Source organism: Taudactylus pleione, unplaced genomic scaffold (assembly GCF_031769625.1).
Source record: "Taudactylus pleione unplaced genomic scaffold, aTauple2 ptg000018l, whole genome shotgun sequence".
Classification (NCBI taxonomy): domain Eukaryota; kingdom Metazoa; phylum Chordata; class Amphibia; order Anura; family Myobatrachidae; genus Taudactylus; species Taudactylus pleione.
Genome location: NW_028284420.1, coordinates 11,300,867 through 11,323,104, shown reverse-complemented (window position 1 = coordinate 11,323,104; position 22,238 = coordinate 11,300,867). Strand labels below are relative to the sequence as shown.

Here is a 22,238-nt window from a genome sequence, read left to right as displayed (position 1 = left end):
TCCAGTCCAGTCGGCCTCCAGTGATTCCAGTTCATCACCTGATACAGGTAACTCACTAGCATTAGCTGTGACATATGGATCTCACAGATTTCAGCATATTGTGCATGTGCCAAAGTAAGACATCAGCAACTGCGCATGTGCCGATTCAGGCATACACACATGGATGAAAATACAGTAGGTAGGGCACATGCATTGATCTGTCAGACAAATGGGTGGTTACTGGGTGGCGGAGCTGTTCCCTCTTGTGGGTGTGTAAAACGGCTTCTGTACTCGATCATGGCATATGGGAATTGGATGCCTGTTTCAGAAGGTTCTTTTGCACTTAGCATCGGGTAGGTGCAAGTTCAGATATTAAAGTGACTGCATACCTAAAACCAGTGGGCGGGATAGGCTTCCACATGCAGACACACGGATCTTCGGCATATATGGGTTAATTCTCGAATTAGCATAAGGAAGTAGGTAGCCTGCCGCGACTACTTATAAATGATATTATGTTACTGTGTCTTTAAATACAATAACCAGTGGCTTTTTGTATTACTTATTCAGAATCATAGATCAATAAAATTTAACCTACGGTAAACACACAGCATAAGATAAATAAATAATATGTTCTTATGATTAAAAGACAAAAAAGTTGATGCAGACGCAGTTGCAATGGAGATGCACTGTCTCAGAAATGTATTGCAGAGGTAATGGGCTTTCAGGGTGATGACTAGGAAATGGTTATTTAGACACACAGAGATTTACCGTTGTCAGCTGCAATTTCTTGGCGGGGGTCCCGGCCTGGGGTCTCATGAAGAGTGCTGCCGGCAGGTCCCCAGTACCACGTGTCATGGTGGCTCCTGTCTGGCTAGGTGTTTCTCTGGAGGGTCCTCAGTGCTCTGGTGGTCTCAGGGGGCTCGGGTTTCTCCAAGTCTGGTCTTATTCAATTACCAGTGTATTCTCAAAGTCCGGATCCACTCCGGTCGCAGTCCAGCCCAGTGCCTACCACAAATGCTGCTCTTAGTATTTGCTATCTGATAACACCCACATATATTGTCCTGTGGCTTATTCCATCTATGAGGAGGACTTATATACGACCATCTCTACTGCAAACTTCTCGTACCATCAGTGAGCAAGTACCTGAGCCTCTGCTGAGTAGTCCTGAGTCCCCAGTCCTGACAACCATCATACGGGCGTGTTATGGGAGTGTTGCAGAAGTGGTTGTGAACTCAAAGGCTTAATTACTTACATTAAAAGCCATACTCTGATGAAGAATGCACCTAACATAGTGCGGGAGAAAGTTTCTGTGTTGCGCCCAATGGCAGTGTCAATAGATGCACCAAGCGGGATTGTTGCGGCTAAAGACACACAAACAGGGGTATTCAATATGGGAGCGATAACATAATTTTTGCGTTAATATCGCACTTTTGACGTCATTATCGCAGGTTTGACTTTTACAACGTCTTCAATTTCAAAGACTTATCGCAGTTTTGAAAAGTCTTTGATAAAAAACGGGGATAACTTTTCACCATTGAATAGGTGTCAAAAAAAAGTGCAGAATTGGGGTTTAGGGGTGCAGGCTTAAAAAAAATAGCCTGCACCCCTGGGAATGACATTTAAAAAAGAACTGTGTCAAAAAAAGTTTAAAAAAAATAGGGACACCCCAAAAAATTAATTTACAAATTGGGGTGAAAAAAAAAAATGGGAAAAAATGTTTAACAATAGGGAAGTAGGTTCAGGGCTATTCTGCGGCAGATGTTTTCTAGAATAGAATTATAGCGGCAGGTGCACAAATGCAGAATTTTTAAAAACTTACTTTAGGGACATAAAAATATGCTAGTACCCATTTTCATGTACCCCAAATTTGTTGGGACCACTTAAAAAAATGAAAAAAATAACCTAAGTGCTCTTCTGCATCACTTCTTCAATGTCGGAAAAAAACACCTGCTGCAGCTATTTAAATCCCCGACTTTCAATTAAAGGCTAAAACGGGGGTACCCATAGTGTTCCCCCATGTTTTTACTACTTTAGGGGGGTCTTACAATTTTTTAAGGAAAAATTCATAACTTTACGCAAATCCAACTTCGGAGTTTCCCGTTTTCGTTAATTTTATATTGAATACGGGTATAAGCGGGAGCGCGCCCGATACTTTAACGCAGGTAAAAACTCCGATATGAAACGTTAACTTCGACAGTGAAGTTAACGTTTCATATTGAATACCCCTCATGGTGTGTGTCTCAATCCATGCGCATTTAGACACGCCCTTGTACACCAGGGGAAAGGATGGTACTAGCATTAGCATAAAGTCACAGACGCGTCTACAGGAAAGGATGTTCTAAAGTGGTTGCAGCTCTGTGCTACTCTGAATCAGCCCTTTGTGTTTGCCTGGAGGCTAAATTGGCATCAGAACAATTTTATATATATATATTGTGATAGGATCACTGGTAAAGTGGTCTGTGGCAGGTACATTTGTCCCAGATTCCTGTCTTATGTGTTTTAAACCCCCAGGAGAAAGTCTGCAGTGTAGCAGGCTTGAGTCTCGGCTTTTTGAAAAGCTGGTTTGGGACCTGGGGGTTGTGGGTGAGAGGAGAGGGAGGGCTCCACCCACGGCCACTCCAGGTTTTGGTTCTCACAGCCTGGTAACAGGCTTGTTAGGGTTTCCACCTGAGAGTGGCCAATATAAGCCTAGTGTGTTTAGGGCTGAGTGTGTCACCTGGGAGAGCAGGCAGGGAGTTTGCTCAGAGACACTTGAAAACCTATCTGTAAGTGTTGTGCTTTGCCTTGGTTGCTGGTGAGGGCATTAGGCCCTGCCAGGTTCTGGTAGTGAGGGAACTACCTGTGAAGTTAGTGCCCCGACAGGGCTAGGATTTATGTTTATGTTTTCTTTATGTTGTTTCTGACATTGTACAATAAAGACTGGCGCCGACCAGCTTGTACTTGCATCCAGACTGGTGTGCTGTTTCCCAGCTGCTGTGTGTGAAAGGAAGGAGTCCTCTACCCAGGAGAGGGACCCCCTAACCTAACTGTGTCACAATATATATATATATATATATATATATATATATAATTATTATTATTTTTTTTTTTTTGAAACGTTGATGATAATTTGCCCACTGGGTCCTTTGTGTCCAATCTAGCACTTAATGATTGCAACTATACAGGATGTACATATCATTTAGATGGGTGGCACTGAAAGTAGCATTCCTTGTGATTTCTTCTGCCAGAAGGTTTGGAGAATTACAAGCACTGAGGTACAAAGAACCCTTTACACGTGGTTTCTAGATTTCATATTAACCATGAGACTGTTTCACTATCTTTTTACCCACAACTGGTGGATAGTAGAGAGAAGAAACTGCATTTACTAGATTTAGCGAGGGCAATTACTATGTATTTATCCTGGACCATGAGTCTTAGGAATATAGAACAATTGTGAGTCAGGCAGGACCTCAGAAAGGTTGTGATCCTTCCAAACAATTTATTTCCAGGTAAATTAAAGAAGTATCCATACAGTGCAAAAAATACGAAAATCCTGTTTAGCTCAAGTGGCAGCAACCTCTTGGCCAAAAAAGGGCATCGGTAACAGCTTTGCAAGATAGCAGGCTCCTGTCATTATGAATTGGAGACGCAACCACTTAAATAAAAGTTTGATTATGCAACATATGTGGCTTCATTTTTTTTCTGTGACCCTCACTATTGTTTTGCTCAGGTATGTCATTCAGTTACAGGAGAGGATAATATAGTATATATATATCTGGGGAGTAACTTTTATCTAGCTATTTCTAACTTCAAAAGAAATTAACACTGTCATAATTGAGCATTTACTGTAGATGAAAATGAATTATAGGTTATTATAAATTGCTGTTTTCCCTTACCTCTACAGCTGTTGATTACTGTGATTCTGATGTTAAAATAATCTCATGCAGCATGATAGCAAGAAAAATTAAAGTGCCGCTGGTAGCCCTTTGAATAAAATAGTGAAGATCTGATATAGCTCTTATTTTTAATTAATAAGAATTTACTGAGTGCTCCTGGGTTACAATTCATCTGTTTACATGCTGTTCTAATGGCTATCATCACCTGTAATCAGGCCCGAACTGGCACTTCAGGCAAATGCCAGAAGGGCCAATGGCCAGATGGATCAGTTCGGCGTCAAACCCCGCCAAACAGCTCCGCCTCCCGATGCTGTGACTCGCGGCATGCCCCCGTGAGCTGAGGTCATGGCCCTTTTAAGACAAGGTCACGCCCCTTTTACGGACGCGCGCAAACAGGGACTTCCAGGGCTGCTCGGCAGCCCCAGTCCATCCCTGCCTGTAATCAATAGAGACAAAGTTTTGCTAGATGTAAATCCAATAATTCTCTTACGACCAATATGATGAGTTGACTTGATTGCTTGATGTTTTTCATCACAAATCTTGTGATTTCTTTCAAAGTAAAATTGTAATGACTAAACTATGACATTGGTGAGCATTTTAAATGTGAAGTGTTAGAGCTGCTGATTTATTGCTGGTATCTCACCAAGACTTTCTGATTTTTGGTTATAGATTGCCTTGTCTCACAGAGGGATACATGGGTTTAATTAAGAAGAATTCAAATTCTACACATCAGAATGAGAGAATAAGTGTACCAAATGAATTTATATGTAATAAAGGTAACGATTACTTCAATAGCATTATATTATTTTGTCTATTGTAAGGCATTTGAGCATTTTTAGCGAATTGAATGTATTCCAACTTGTTGTGATTTCTTAAAAAATGCGATTTTTCTAAAAAGAAACATGCGAGTTTGCATTTGTCGTATGTAATAGGCTTCGAGAACATGTACATGTTCAATAAACTCGCAACAACCAGCAAAACATGCCATCCATATGTTGCCCATGTAAAACATACTACTCTCAAGATGTAATAGGCTCCGAGTCGTAAACTTTCACAAAACTCGCAAAAATAAACTCATGAAATAGACTGATCCTAGGATGGCGAGTTTCATGTGCGACATTACTGTAAATCAACATCTGAGGCCTAGTATCACAGAAGATGGACATTAACACTAATCAAACCCCTATATATAAGACACCTACCACCATTTCACCTGTGTGGGTGTAGAAATGTTATATTTTCTGAACCCCTATGCTCCTGACTCTCGAGGAGCAGGAGGAGAGCGCAGTAGCATCACCAGATCCAGCAGCCCATTAGGGTACATGCTAGATGAACCTATAGATTTCACATGGGCCTGCACTCCCTCTCAGATCAGGAGGTGAAGCAGCTTTTCAGGCTGAACGCACAAACCACCTGAACTTATATGAGCAGGTGAGAGATGATTTAGAACCTTTGTGTGGCAGTAACTATGCTGTTTCTGTTATGTACCTTGAAGAAATTATGGCGTACACATCTCACTCCCCAGTACTGAGTCAGAGAGGCAGGACCAGGAGATCAACTTCTATAGGCTCGCCGGATTCCCAAATGTCCTTGGAGCCATATATTGTACCCACATTGGGAGAGGTGTATATGTGGGAGGAGGTGTATATGAATAGGTATCACTACCACTCCCTAAATATGCAGGTAGTCTGTGATGTTCATCTGAGAATTCTCAGTGTGTTTTCAGGTTATCCAATATCTTGTCATAATGCTTATATCCTGCGCAATTCATTTCTATGGTAGAAGTTTGAAGGTGGAGATTTACCGGAGGGCTGGCTAGTATGTATATAGTTTTTCATAATATAATTTTTTCTCTGTTGTAGCAGCTGTATGAAAGTTTGTGAAGGCTCGGCCACTCACGAGTATATATTTAAATCTGCTTCGCATATACTTTGTTATATTTGCTGCATGTGTGTTGGGATTAATGTTTAGGATACGGCGCTCAGAATGTCGGTGCCGGAATCCTGACAACAGTCAGAATCCCGGCGCCAACATCCCGATGGTAAGTATTGGGGTTATCGGGAGGGTTAGGCTGGGTACACACTAGACGATGTGTACCCAGCCCGACTTCTGCAGCGACGGGTTCCGGCAGGGAAGCCGGCATCGGCAAGTGCATACACACTTGCCATTGTTGGGAGCGACGGTGAGGACCTTGCTGCATTTGGCAGCATGGCCCTCGCTAACGACATCCCCCATCAGCCCTTTATCTAGGGCCGACGGAGATTGACGCTGACGACCTGCGTTAGTGCGATTCGTCAGTGACATAGCATAGCCCCGTCGGCTCATAATGTAGGGCCGACAGAGGATGACGTTGACGACCTGCTGTAGTGCACATCGTCAGTGACATAGCAGGTACATACTAGACAATGTGCCCGATATGTCGGTCTGTTACCCAGCATATGGCACTACGGGGAGAGTTAGGCTGTGGGGGGGGGGGGGTTAGGCTGCAGGGGAGGAGGTTAAGGTTTAGGCTGCGGGGAGGGAGGGGTAGGGTTAGGATACTGACCCAATGGTGTCTGTATGCTAACCCTGTCGGGATTCTGACTGGCGGGATCCCATACCCAACACTAATATTCAGGGCCGATGCTAGGTTACTCTGCACCAATCGCTGTCCCGTGCTCCCCCTACGCCCCTTTCCTCACTGAGCAGGTGGGTGAAGGGTGGGAAACTTCTACAGGCGGACCCCGACGCTCCTGTGCGGCTGCATGCACGGAGCATGTCTGGAGCCGTCCCTGCTAATGTTTAGCCACCTAAATACCCTTCCTGTGATGTGTCTTGAAATAGATTACAAATTGTGTTATTTGTTTAAGTGCAACCTTAAATTTGGCTGGTGTTTTATGTATTAAATGTAAAGGTTACACAGTTCATTTTGTTGTGTTATCCCCCTCTTTAAATCTCCCAGGTGATTCGGGATATGGGTGTCAAACCTTGCTCATGACACCTCATTCAAATCCACATGGTATTGCTCGACATTATATGCCCCACACAAAGTTAGTGACATCATTACTGCCTGCTGTATGCAGGCAGTAATGATCCACACCCCCAGAGGAAGGCCAGTCTGGCCGAAACGCGTTGGGACCCACCCACATCTCCAATCACACGAGCAGGACACGATAAGTACCACCCAGCAGCCCCAGCCCCCGGCGTCACGTGACCGGGACTTCCGGACGCCTACCCGGAAGTGAAGGAGGAACGCAGGCCAGCGGTCCCAGCACCACCAGTTAGAGGGAAGGAAGGAACGGTCCCCCCCCCCGCGACTAACCCACAAAAGGAAAGCCGTGGCCAGACTGAACCGACCAGCCGACATTCAGGCAGCCCAGTGTGCCCAACGATCCAGCCCACACTGCAGGGAAGCCGGCATACAACCCCAGCTGATAACAATCCAGTGCCATTTTCGAAAAATGCACCCCGGAACTGAGGCAATCTGCATAGGTACTTGATCCACTTCTGCCGAGACTGATTCACACTCTGGCCCTGATTCAGAGCCGGTCGCTCTGACAGAGCGCTCGCTCTGAACCAGGGCCGTTTTTTTTTTTTAATTTTAAACGGCCTCCTGGCTGCTCGCATAGCTGTGGCTGACCACCCACTACTACAGCGAGCGGCCAGGAAGATGGTCGCGATGGTCAAGACCATCACGACCATCAGGCTTGCGATGAGACCCTTGTGGTAGGGTCTCGTTGCCGCAAGCCCCAGAGAGATTTTGGCTCTTAAAGAGTGCTCCAGGTCTCGCACCAAAGGGGGCGTGCTGTCGATGTTGAGTGACAGCACACCACCTTTGGTGGGCGGGCCGGGGGGGTGGCTGCCCAAAACGGAGGCATTCCCATGTGAACGCCTACCATTTGGGGCTGGCCCTACTGACATCACTTGTAAAGGGCGGGGTTTACTCTGAACACAGAAAAAAAGAGATTTGCCCCCCAGCACACTGCAGCAAAAACAATACTTAAATCCTACATGATAATAGCGATTCAGAGTAAACCCCGCCCTTTACAAGCACCTGTGTTATGCAATTAAGCTGATCTGAGCAACTACCATTTTTTTTTATTTTTTTTTTGCATTACTCAAATTGTACCCTTCAGAATGTATTCGTATTTGTATTTTTTTATATGTGTGTAACACTGTGACTTTAATTCAGGCACATAAGGTTTATACTGTTAGTGCATTAATAAATTGTATCACATAACCTGTGCACCAGCCTGATTTATACACACTAAGCATTCAACACACCATCTAGGGGTTGAGCGCAGTAACCACTTCCTTCTGCTGTATGCTACACAACATTGCCCTTGTACAAGATATGTCTGATCTTGGGGACATAAAGGCATACAGCGAGGAGACTTCTGACCTATCACCATCTGAGGATATGTAAATATACAAAGGGGATTGAGATCCATGAAAGGATCATACGCCAGTACTTCACATGTGAGTTTGTGATATTCTAAATCTGTAAATGGTGATATGTTACCCAGGTATGATTGTATTAAATATTTTTGTATTTGTTGTGATTACAGAGGGTACTTACATCTTCGCATGTGATGTGCTGGCATATAAAAATGTTTTAATAAAAGTGCATATAGTAAGTTTGGTGAAATTGCACACTTGACAAAATAAGTATTTATTTTTAGTGTAAAATAACAGTACAACATTTCCATAAGAATTTTTATTGGTTCAGTAATCACTAATTTGTTGCAAAATATATACACGCACATGTTCGTGAAAATAAAAACAGACAAAATTTACTTTAGCAAAAAAATTTACTAAACTGACTAAATGTAATATTCACACAAAAAAAAAAATATTTTTCTTGAGGCTGGCTTGTATGTCTACTCCTGCCTTGGTCTTTAGGCTGACCACCACATTCTGGTTCTAGTACCTTGTGCAACTCTATTAGTGTGTGCAATTTTACATAATTGTGATGTAATACTTAGTTGCGTGGTTTGCACTTTCATACATTTTAAATGCATCTTCCGGAAGGTATCCAAGGATTGTGACATCTCTTCCACAGTTGGGATAGCTGGGATTGTGGGTTACTGGCATTGCTCTGTGTGCTGAACAGTGGGCCTGATTCAGACCCGGTCGCAAGCGCTGTGTGCTCGCAACCGGGTCGATGTTTGCCCACTGGGCATGCGCACGACGGAACCAGCTCCGTCGTGCGCATGCGCGAGACCCGTTTGGTGGGCGGGCCGGGGGGGTGGCCGGCCAAACGGAGGCGTTCCCAACGGAAGCTTGCCGTTTGGGGGCGGCCCCACTGACATCACCAGTGATGTCAGTGGGAGAGCTTCCGGCTCTGTTAGAGCTGAAAGCTCTCTGGGGCTTGCGGCCACGAGACCCTACAACAAGGGTCTCGTTGCAAGCCCGATGGTCGCGATGGTCTTGACCATCAACCTGGCTGCACACTATAGCTGTGGGTGGTAACCCACAGCTATGCGAGCGGCCAGGAGGCCGCTCCAAAAAAAAAAAAGCCCTGATTCAGAACGAGCGCTCTTTCAGAGCATCCGTCTCTGAATCAGGCCTAGTGTCTTCTGCATTTAATGTGGGTTGAGCCACCAATATCTTAAATCAGAATTGGTGATGCTATTGGTGGATTTGTTTGCGATAGTCCTGAAAAGAGGTAAATATATGTACTTAATCAATTAATTTAATGTTTCTTCTTCAGAGTCCACAGGGATACCATGGGGATATTATGGTTGGAGAGATCCAGGCACCAAACAGTTAAAGCTTCAGCTCCTAGGATGCCTCGGGTCCTCCTCCAAATATACCCCGCCCCTAGCCATAGGCCTTCAGTTGTTCGTTTCGTGCGGCAGGATCAAGACACACCTTTGAACCAGGAGACTGCTCGGGCAGTCCTAAGCTTTTATTTTATTTCTATATTTTCGGGTTGGCAGTACTTAGCGTCTGAATTAAGATGCATGTACTGTGACCTCCATCTGCCTCCGCCGGGCCGCAACAGCAGTAACTGGGCTGGTGATTTCGGCGTGTCGCCACTGAGCTTGCTAGCAGCAATGATGCGACCCGGACTGCAACCGGACGCGCGGAGATGTCAGGTAAGGCAGTTCCTCGCTTACGGGGAATCGCGTGCTGCAGTCAGATGCACCAGAAGCCGCTGCAGTCAATGCCCGGGATTGTCCGCGTCCTCACAAGACCGCCGGGGCCCTATCATCAGACGCCGTGGATCGGCAGCAGACGCTTCTGCTGCCATGAGGCCAGCGTACCCAGCTGGTTGACGCAGCTTAGGGGAGGTAGGTGCTCCCCCGGCAGCTTCATTCCAGACGCAGTCCCTACGAAGGGTTTTGCGCGTCTGGGTTGCTCCGCCTACCCTCCACATGTATATGAGATGCTCATGGTCCACTATCAGTGCGCTGCTGTAGCTGTTGGTCTCAGGAGGGTTTGGGTCAGTCTCCTTGTATACTTCTCCCGTGGTTAAGGTATACAGGGCTCTATATCCTACCATGCCTGGTGTTTGTGTAGTTGATTTAGAGTCCATTGTAATTACATTACATACGCATTATATGTGACTGTTTGCTAGCCGCTATTGACATTGTCTTTTATTTCTGTCTATCAATTATAACTATCACTATTTTTCTCTCCATCCTTTGGGGTGGAGGTTTTTCTGTGAGCACTTTGCATTCATTTGAGTTTTTGTGAAGGCTGTCACATAGCATTGCATTTATTACTTTTGTGAACATTTCAAAGGATAAAGGGGAACAGGAGGGGGAGCCCCCTCTGCTGGTTTCATGTAAATCACGTATGGCTGCTCCCACAATGCCTCCTTGGATGGGGTGTCCACAGCTTGCTATGTTTGCACCTCTTATGCATCCTTCCTGGAAGAATGTTTATGGCAATTCTAGTCAGATTATGGCACCATCTAATGTTGAAAGCAGACCGTTAGTTATTAAGGTGCTTCAGCGCAAGGTATCTTTTTATCAGTCTGCTCAACATATGGATTCAGACGCATCATCAAAGGAATCAGATGATGCGCAGGGTTCCTCTCCAGGGTCTAGCTTGGGGGAGCAGGACCATCCGTCCGCAGTGGATGTTCCTTCTTTAGTGAGGGCAGTTAATTCAGTCCTACATATTCAGGATGATGAACCAGCTCATAGTAAGAAGGCACCAATGTTTAATCACCACCAGCAGGTGGCCAAAACATAGTTTCCTGTATCTGAACAGCTTATGGATGAGGCATGGGGTAACCTAGAGAAACGATTTTATGAAACTTGGGTACATGGATAGACCTGTTGAGGGTTTTTAGATTTAGTATAGGGCGATAGGCCCCATTCAGTTTCTGAACCAGAAATAGATTGGAATAATAACCCCTTCCCTGTTTTGACACAGGAACCGGGACTATTACCCCTGACTGCAGCATGGAGTGAACAGCTTCCTGAAAGGCCAAGGCCTTGACCGCATCTGATGGTCTGATGGAGGATCTGTACAAAAGAACTTCTGGGGAGGATGCCTCCTGAAAGTGAGGGCATACCCCTGATTGACCACTTCTCGGAATCAGGCATCTGTTGTTGTTTGATGCCAATAATCCGCAAACTGAAGTAGTCTGCCTCCCACCCTGGGATCCCCCAGGAGGAGGCCCATCCCATCAGGCCGAAGGTTTGTCATTTGGTTTACAAGCTGGATGTCTTGTTGAGCCAGACCTCTTAGTTTGTCGCGTTGTTATCTTGTGAAAACTAGTCAACCTAGAGAAACACTTTATAGTCGCTGTAGATGGCAGACCTGCTGATTTTGAAGCCGCCAGAGTAGCTATTATTTTTCCAACTCTGCTCCAAAAAGTACCTTTCCATAGGAAGGTAAAACTTCCAGCACCCTCTTTGATCCTGTATCAGCTTTCCAGGATCTTAACCAAAGGGCCCTGCGTGCCACTATTGAAGCTGCTGATGCTTTAGAAGATAAAATTCCAGCATCTATTGCAGCTCCTCCCAGCTAGGAAGGCGTTTCCCGTATGTGGGAGATATACATCCTCTGTTCTCTGGTAGCATCTGGCAGAGAGTCTTCCAATGCCCCCATCCATTCTTCAACAGTTTTGGCTACCCAGGATCCATCTGTAGCTGGATGAGTAACAGCTCCAGATGATGAAAATATCACCTTAAGACAGGCTTCAATTTTCTTATCTGTGGCATTCTTCAGAGAAGATGCTGACGGAATAGGCAATGTAGTATTTCTGATTAAATGCGTGACATGAGCATCCACAGTAGGAGGTACCTCCCGCTTAGTACATACAGAAGCTGGGAAAGGAGACAACAATGGCATTCTTTGGTCAATGGTGTTCCCATAGGAAGTAGGATCCTGAGGTGTTCTGAATTTCCAGAGTACTGGCTTTTCTTCTGGCGTAGTTAGACAGTGGTCTCCAGCTGGCCACTTTGAGAGTGCAGGTTTCTGCACTGTCAGTCTGGTTCCAGAGGAAGATTGCCTCATTACCAGATGTTAGAATTTTTTTCCAAGGAGTTCTGCGAGTTCAGCCTCCTTTTGTTCCACCGGTAGCACCATGGGATTTGTCTTTGGTTCTTAAGGGGCTACAAGCCCATTTGAACCTCTAGACTGTAGATTTGAAGTGGTTGACAGTGAAGACACTTTTTCTTCTCACTATTTCTTCTGCTCGCAGAGTCTCTGATTTGGCAACGCTTTCTTGTCACTCTCCATTTTTGATTTTTCACCAGAATAGAGCTGTTCTTCGTACAAAGGATGGTTACCTTCCTAAGGTAGTGTCCTGTTTTCATGTAAATTAAGAAATTGTAGTTCCAGCTTTTCAGGCTCCAGGTCTTTCTGTAGGCGAAGCCTCCCTGGATGTAGTTTGTGCTCTCTGTATCTATGTGGAGCACACAAACTCTGTTAGAAAATCAGATGCTCTTTTTGTATTATGTGGGTTTCTCAAATGAGGATGGCCAGCTAATAAGCAGACTCTGGTGAGATGGCTACTCATGACTATCTCTCAGGTGTTCACATAGGCTGATCTCCCTGTTGCAAGTACGGTGACAGCACATTCTACTTGGTCTGTAGGGCCATCGTGGGCATTTAGTCGTGGTACCTCTGCTGAACAATTGTGCAAGGCAGCTAGGTGGTCTTCTGACCATACTTTTCTTAGGTTCTATGCCTCTCATGATGCTTCCTTTGGGCGACGAGTTCTCCTTTCAGCTCAAGAGCGTCCTCCACCCTAGGGGAACAGCTTTAGGACATCCTCATGGTATCTATGTGGATCCCTATGGACCCTGAAGAAGAAAATTGGAGTTATGGTAGACTTACCTACTCATCAGCTCTTTTGACCTCCATTATCATCTCTATGCTGATGATACTCAAATCTACCTTTCCTTCCCTGATCTCTCCCCCTCTCTTCTGACTCGTATCTCCAATTATCTCTCTGCTATCCCTTCCTGGATGTCCCAGTGATTTCTTAAACTTAATTTGTCTACGACAGAGCTGTTCGTCTTCCCACCCTCCCACATAACCTCACTTCCCACGATTTATTTATCAATTGGTGGCACAACTTTTTCATCCAGCCCCAAAGTTAACTGTCTTGGAGTTATCCTGGACTCATCCCTCTCCTTCAAACCACATATCCAGAACCTCTCGCAGTCCTGTTGTTTCCATCTCAAAAATATTTCCAAGATCAGACCCTATAATCCAGGATGCTACTAAAACCCTCATACACTCACTGGTCATCTCCAGATTGGACTACTGTAACCGGCTCCTATCTGGCCTCCCCAATTCCCATCTCTCTCCTCTCCAGTCTGCCCTCAATGCTGCTGCTCTGCTCATCTTCCTTTCCAAATGCTCTACATCTGCCTCCCCTCTCCTACAAGCCCTCCACTGGCTCCCCTTCTCACGCTCGCTTCAAAAACCCTCACCCAATCTTCTCCGATTTACATCTCTGATCTCATCACCCTTCACTCTCCTGTTCGCCCTTTTCGCTCAACTAATGCATGCCGCCTTTCTTGCCAACTGATTACTTCCTCCCACTCCCGCGTCCCAAGATTTTGCCCGTGCTGCTCCCCTCCTTTGGAACTCTCTCCTTCTCCCCATTAGACTGTCCACCTCTCTACAATCATTCAAACGGTCTTTCAAGACCCACTACTCCATTAAAGCCTTCCAGCTCTCATCCTAACTTACTACTACATGTTCCTTCCTCCCTCTCTACCCCATCTGTGTCACACCTGTTTGTCTGCCACTCCCTTTTAGAATGTAAGTTCTTACGAGCAGGGCCCTCTACCCTCTTGTGCTTCTCCCTATTTCACTTTCATTTACTTTTTACTCACCACTAGGGCACCTAACACTTGGTTGATTATGCTCGGCTGCTTATGTGGGTGTTATGGTTGCTAATGTAGCCATGTATATTATCCATGTCCTGTATTGTATTGTATTCTGTAAGTCACTGGTCACATATTTCTTTATGTACTTTGTAAGGCGCTGCGGAACACTTGTGGCGCCATATAAACAAATGATACTAATAATAACTTACCTAGATAATACCTTTTCTTCGAGGTCCATAGGCTCCACAGAACACCCACCCTGACGCACCTGGCTGTATGGTTAATTTTTTATTTCGGTCACAGATTCCCTCATTTTGTTTCTGGTGTACGATTGCTCTTCCTTCTCTTTCCTTCTCCTGCTTTGGGGTTTGCTAACTAAACTGAAGACCTATGGCTAGGGGTGGGATATATATGGAGTTGGACATAAGGCATCCTGGGAGTTGAAGCTTTAACTGTTTGGTGCCTGGATCTATCCAACCATAATATCCCTATGGTATACCTGTGGACCCTCTGGACCTCGAAGAAAAGGAGTTATCTAGGTAAATGTACCATAACTCTACATATTTTATATTTATTTTTGTTTAGGTCACTACAGAATCTTTACATTGCAGAATGTCTGCTCTTAAAAATGTCACAATGTTGATGTGTGAACTATTACGTGACAATATTGCAGAATAGCCCATGCCTGCTAAACTATAGGCTGATTTTTTTTTTTGATACACTTTTTTAATTTTTTTTTATTTTAGCACTCACCAGCATCATCATCAGCTTGGGTGCGTCGCCTTCTGGGTGGTGCCTTTTTCCGGTGTGCATCAGCTGAGGAAGGAAAGAAAAAAAGGGTTAAAATGCCCTTTCTTTGATTTAAATAGAGACATCTGTACCAAAATACTTAATTTCATTGAAGGAACAGGCAACCTTAATTGTTGATTACTTTGATCATTTTGCAAAGCTGTTTGTAAATTTGTAAATTTCAGAATTATGTAGTAAAAAACAATTTAAACATTATTAATTTATCCTTACTTACCAGCTGCTGTTTGGGTGGATGGATGGTCCGTGTCCTCAATTTGTGTCCCTGGGAGGCTTTGAGGTGGGATGACTTGATTCCGCTCCTCCTCAAACATAGTGAAGTGGACGCGGACTGCTGGGCCACTGTCTGTCTTCTGCTGTCACATAGCTCCTCTGCCATTTTAGCTTTTAAAACCCTCTTGACATCGGAGAAGGGTTTCTTACAGTTGTTAAGACACTGTTTGCAGGAACTCACAGCATTCACTGCCTCAAAAAACCCCTGCTATGAAGCTTTCTTGCGGGCCAGGGATGTGCGATGTGCCTCTGCCCATTGCAGTCTCTCATGCACTGGTACAATTGCATGCACCAGTGCGCAGTTTTCATCATAAGAGAAGCGCACGTTGCACCCAGTTTTAGTCTTGCCTGATGCATATGCTGCAGCCTCTACCTCATCTTCCTCTTCACCCTCCTCGACTAACTTTGGCGGATCAAAATGAACATCTTCCTCACTGCTCTCCTGACCTTCCATCCTCTTCCTAGTAGCCATCCTGCAACAAACCAAACACACCACACTGTCTAACCTATCAGTGAGATCAGTGCAAAAGTGATACTTTTATAGGGCAAATCATGCGGCTTTGAAAGATCAATTACTACACCACTTTGAAAGGCAAGAACCCACATATAGTGAAACTTGCATTGTTATTTGCGGGATTTTTGTGGGTTTTCTCACCAGCAAACCCGCATGCTGTCGCATGTGAGTTACGTAGGCATCTTGAAACTTGCAGCCTATTACATGCTGCGAGTTTTGGAAGAAATTCGCACCGAGCTTATGCGAGTGCAAACTTGCGCAGAAAATGGTAATCTACTACATTTCCCCCATAGCATTTCTTCTTTTTCTTGTGTAGGCATTTAAGTTACTACCATATCAACAGCACAAGTTTACCATGTTACAGTTTATTGTAACGTACAGAAGCATTGTTTGAATGCAATGATTGTACATATAAGAAAGCAGTACACAGCTACCAATGATGCCATTGGAATGCATTAGCTACATCTTTTATCATACATTTTTTATACACCTCTAAAATATGCTCAGAACATTTTTCACATATATAGTCTTCTGTTTATTTGTCAGAACAGCAATAACAAAAAAAAAAGTGACATTCTCCCATGGCGTTCTGTAGCACTACTCAAAAATAGTTCAACTCTCTATTAGTTTGGCCAGCTTGTTCCACACACAGGAAATACTGTACAAGCCTCTTTATAAGCAAATCCTCACATCTAGCCTGATTGACAGGTGTTAAACCCATGTCTTCTTACATGAGACTGACAAATTCCAACTCCCCTAGATAAAAGCTTGTCGCCTATATCTGACTGCCCCTTCCGAATGGATTGTAAATGCTCATAAACAGAGCCCTCTTCCCTTGTGTACCATTTCTTTCCTTTCCTATGCCATCATCTCCTCGTCTTGGCATTCTTTTTTTCAGTCAGTGGTTATGAATTGGTTTGCTGCGATGATTGATAGTAGTACAGTTTAAGCCAGCAGTAGTTTTTTAGATATTGTAATTATATTTGCATACATGTGTACTTATGGACTGATATGTATATACAGTCAGGTGCATAAATATTGGGACATTGACAGAAATTTCATATTTTGGCCTCTATTCACCACCACAATGGCTTCGAAATGAAACAAACAAGATGTGCTTTAACTGCAGACTTTCAGATTTAATTTGAGGGTAATTACATCCAAATCAGGTGTAGGAATTACGGTTTCCATATGTGCCTCCCACTTTTTAAGGGGCCAAAAGTAATGGGACTATCAACTCAAAAGCTATTTCATGGACAGGTGTGGGCTTTTCCCTCATTATTTAATTATCAATTAAGCAGGTAAAAGGTCTGGAGTTGATTCTAGGTGTGACATTTGCATTTGGAATCAGTTTCTGTCAACTCTCAATATGAGATCCAAAGAGCTGTCACTATCAGTGAAGCAAGCCATCATTAGGCTGAAAAATCAAAACAAACCCATCAGAGAGATAGCAAAAACATTAGGTGTGGCCAAAAGCACCAGAGAGCTCAGCAACACCAAAAGACCCAGAAGACCACGGAAAACAACTGTGGTGGATGACAGAAGAATTATTTCCCTGGTGAAGAAAAACCCCTTCACAACAGTTGGCCAAATCAAGAACACTCTCCAGGAGGTAGGTGTATATGTGTCAAAGTCAACAATCAAGAGAAGACTTCACAAGAGTGAATATAGAGGGTTCACCACAAGATGTAAACTATTGGTGAGCCACAAAAACAGGAAGACCAGATTAGAGTTTGCCAAACAACATCTAAAAAAGCCATTACAGTTCTGGAAAACATCCTATGGACAGATGAGACAAAGATCAACTTGTACCAGAGTGATGGGAAGAGAAGAGTATGGAGAAGGAAAGGAACTGCTCATGATCCAAAACATACCACCTCATCAGTGAAGCATGGTGGTTGTAGTGTCATGGCGTGGGCATGTATGGCTGCCAATGGAACTGGTTCCCTTGTATTTATTGATGATGTGACTGCTGACAAAAGTAGCAGAATGAATTCTGAAATGTTTTGGGCAATATTATATCCTCATATTCAGTCAAATGCTTCAGAACTCATTGGACGGCGCTTCACAGTGCAGATGGACAATGACCCGAAGCATACAGCAAAAGCAACCAAAGAGTTTTTTAAGGCTAAAAAGTGGAATGTTATGCAATGGCCAAGTCAATTCCCTAACCTGAATCAAATTGAGCATGCATTTCACTTGATGAAGACAAAACTGGATGGAAAATGCCCCTAGAACAAGCAGGAACTGAAGACATTTGCAGTAGAGGCCTGGCAGAGCATCACCAGGGATGAAACCCAGCGTCTGGTGATGTCTATGCGTTCCAGACTTCAGGCTGTAATTGCCTGCAAAGGATTTGCAACAAAGTATTGAAAAGTGAAAGTTAGATTTAGGATTGTTTCGTTTGTCCCATTACTTTTGGCCCCTTAAAAAGTGGGAGGCACATATAGAAACCGTTGTAATTCCTACACCGTTCACCTGACTTGGATGTAATTACCCTCAAATTAAATCTGAAAGTCTGCAGTTAAAGCAAATCTTATTTGTTTCATTTCAAAGCCATTGTGGTGGTGAATAGAGGCCAAAATATGAAAATTCTGTCAATGTCCCAATATTTATGCACCTGACTGTATGCATCTTGTATGGGGCTGCAACCTTGTGGCACCCTGTAAATAAAGAATTATTATAATACCCAAACCCTACTCTGATAGGCATACAATGAATTTTATTAATTTTGTCACACTAAATACACTAAAAACAAAATTCCAACCACACAATTATTTCACACTACTATTTATTGAAAGAATTATGGCCACAGGACAGAAAACCCTGATGGTTGTCAGCCATCGGATGCAGCTTTCTGATGTCGATCTGATGGCTGAAAAGCTTGTATGCAGCTGCGTGCGTACCTGTAAGTAGAGTCCACAGCACATCTTATGTGTGCATGCTTGAAGCTCTGACGACTTCTGTGCATGCGCATATAGTAAACGTTGTTTATACTATCTAATTGGTATAAACAGAAGCCATTCAATGCTGGGCGTCCAATGTCCATCCCTACTAAATGCTATGTTGTTGATTTGGTTGAACTGAGAGTTTTGCCTGTTTATCCCTGCTCAATTTTTTTCAGCCTGCTTTCTCCTATACACAGCCCTTATATTATGCTTCTACAGAGTTATCTCTCCATTTCTGTAATACATAATCTGGACTCTTTGGGGGGTATTCAGTTTGGAGCTTTTCGCTACACATCGGAGGTTTGACGGGGATAAAGTATTCGGCGCGTGCCTACTTTATCCCAGTATTCAATTAGGATCCAGCAAAAAAGGGGGCCGGCGAAAAGTTAAGTTTCGCAAAAAAATGGGAATTTTCTGGAAATGTGCCTGGGACCCACCTAAAGATGTCCAGACATGGGGGATCACTATGGGTACCTCCATTTTTTTATGCTGAAGGAAGTCGCGGTTTGTAATAGCCGCGGCAGGTGCATATTTGCTGCTATGAAGAAGTGGTGAAGAATAGCACTTAGAATTTTTTTTTTTGTAAAAATAACTATTCCTATCAAATTTGGGTTACATGAAAATGGGGGTAAGCATATTTTTAAGTTCCTAAAGTAATTTTTTTAAATTCTGCAAAAATGCAACTGCCGCTACTACCCGCTGTGAAGAAAACACCTGCCGCATACTTGGGGAATCCACCTGAATTAATTTATCTAGTATGGCACTTTGTTCCCCTATTTTTTTACCCCCAAAATTAAAATACATTTTTGGGGGCTCCTGAAGATTTTTAAAAAAATTTTTTTACACAGTTTATATTTATAGGACACTCCCAGGGGTGCATATTTTTTCACCATGTAAAACATTTTGAAAACTTATCCCTGTTTTTTTACAAAGACTTTTCGCACCGGCGAAAAGTCTTTGTAATTGAATACGGGGATAATTGAAACATGCTAAAATAACGTCATCTGTGATAAATTATCACCGATAACGTCTTTTCGCAGCCAAATTGAATACTGCCCATTGTCTTTCAAGGGGAGTGTTTTTAGTATGGGTAAAACTAATCACACTGCTGGCAAGTTAGACCATTTTGCCAGGGCCCCGATTAGCAGGCCTCCTTCATAATTCCGCTAGTGCCCAGCAGAGTGTTAGACATAGAGGTCTTGCTTAACCACCTCACATAAGTGGCTATCTGATCACATTGGGATAGTGCAGTGCATAATGTGGCCCTGTTACGCCTGGACTATCAAAAAATCAGAGCGTGACTGTGAGAGCCAGAGGTGTGCATTTGGAAGATTGTACTTCTCCCACAAAGGGTTATCTGGCTCACATGGAGACACAGATGGCTGCTTTCGGGCTTAAATTGTCTGATAAACTTATGTACAAGAAACAGGATATGTTCAGTATCCCGACACGGAATGCCGGTGCTTAGAATACCGGCGCCGGAATCCTGTTACCTGTTAAAATCCCTGCGCCAGCATCCAAAAAGTAAGGGTTAGGCACTAGGGGGGAGGTTAAGGTTTAGAGTGCTGGAAGGGGAGATTAGGTTTAAGCACTCTGGTTAGGTTCAGGCAGTGAGGGAGGGTTAGGGTACCTATCAACAAGTGTCTGTATCCTAACCCTGTTCCTCTGTTTTTTTATGTGCCTCCAGTTATATTTTAATTCGTCTGGTTCTTCTCCACGAGATCTACGTACGCACCACCTGGTGTTTGGACTGGAAGTGGAGTTGCGGAAGTGGCGTATAGGGAAGTCCGTGTTTGCAGTACCAGCTGAGATGTACTGTGTACCGAACACGTTTCGCACATAGTACTTTGTCAAGGATCCTTGACAAAGCACTGTACATTGTACGAAACACATTGGATATGTGTCACAAATCTAGTACTTAGACCCACTTACCCTACTCGGCGCTGCCGGTTCACTGCATGTCTTCTGGACAAGTAATGTCAGGATACACATGCAGCTGTGGTCCGTCGCAGCAATTGCGCTGCCATCTTGCCTGAAGTCAGCTGAATTGTTTTAACCATCCATAGCGTCTCTGCACTGCACATTACTCTCACAGCCAATCGTGTGCTGGAGCTTTCTGTTTAAAATGCTTACTGCCACCTGTCCTTTGCCAGTACAACAAGTCTTCTAGGACTCATTGTCTACTGTGACAGACGTGGTTCCCAGCTCCCAAGTTCCAGCATCTGTACTACTCTCTCCACTATTCGCCTGAGTGCTTTTTCCTTCCAATGGATTCTAGTTTTCAGTTGCACTTGTAATCAGCGCTACCTTACAACAGTGTTCTGCCTGCCCAGCAGCAAGGATTCAATCATCACTACAATTTACTGTACCTAGCCCCCTGCATGCAGTCTCTTTCACCTTTACCACCTGTGTTCAAGAACTGCTACTGTTAATTCCTTCAGCTGTCATATGCAGACACACATACTAATAGTGTGTTACATACCGATCCATCCAGTGCTCATTTGCACTCATGTGCTAAACTGCTAAAGGTGTAGCTACCACTGCCAGTTAGCGTGCTTGCAGCAGACTTAGATTTTCTCTGTTCTACTATATCATACAGGTATAATGAATAAGGAAAAGTGTAATTCAACCTCCTAGTTTCATCAACTCTGGTTCTAGTTAGTCCTCCCCTGCGGCCCCAGTTCCGGGTACTATACACACTCCGAATCTGACAGTACAGAGCACTCATGGAGGAAAAGTACCGCAGGAACAAAAATACTGCTTGAGGCACACAAAACACGGGAGGAACAATGTAGGGAAAGACAAGATAAGCTTGAGCTTCTAAAACTGTTCCTGATTATACCGGTCATCTGCACCAACTACTCTAAAAGGAGTGTCACGTCTGAGGGTTGGTTTGGGTTGGAACAGGCGTGGGAAACTGAAGAAGATATTGGTGGCCCAACCCACATAATCTTCACCAAGGTCGATACAATAGAGCTTGCAGAAGACACTTTTGAGCACACAGAGCAATGCCAGTAGCCCACAACCCCACCTATCCCAGCTGTGGAAGAGATGTCACAATCCTTGGATACTTCCTGGAAGGTGCAGATAGAATTCATAAAGGTGAAAACCACACAACTAAGCAGCATTACATCACAATTATGTAAAATTGCACACACTAATAGAGTTGCACAAGGTACTAGAACCAGAATGGCGGCTAATCTAGATCGCCATATGTCAGACATGACCCAGTCAATTAGGGCTCAAACAGAGGCTCTAAAAAAAAGCCTCCAAAGAAAAAATATGACCATAAGAGAATCATTGGCTGCTCCTACCACATCCACTGCAGCCAAACCACCACCCCTCTAACCTCTGCTCCCAACATTCCCCCTAGGACCAGTGCATGTACAAGTGGTGGTGGGCAGAGGCAGGCATTCAAGCCAGCCCTAAGAAAAATCCAAAGAATTTGTGTGTGAATGTTACATTTTGTTAATCACAATTGTCAGTTTAGTAATTTTTTTTGCTAAAATTTTTTTTATTTTTTATTTTATAATTAACTAATGTGTGTATATTTATT

The 22,238-nt window shown here is 43.9% G+C and overlaps 1 protein-coding gene across 1 annotated transcript in view; it reads left to right on the top strand.

Moving 5' to 3' along the window:
• Positions 1-22,238, top strand: part of SYCP2 (synaptonemal complex protein 2) — a 457,471-nt gene that overhangs the window by 182,328 nt on the left and 252,905 nt on the right. The window contains exon 22 of the mRNA XM_088482789.1: positions 4,524-4,630. Coding sequence (XP_088338915.1) covers positions 4,524-4,630 — 107 coding nt within the window. The remainder of the gene's footprint in view (positions 1-4,523; positions 4,631-22,238) is intronic.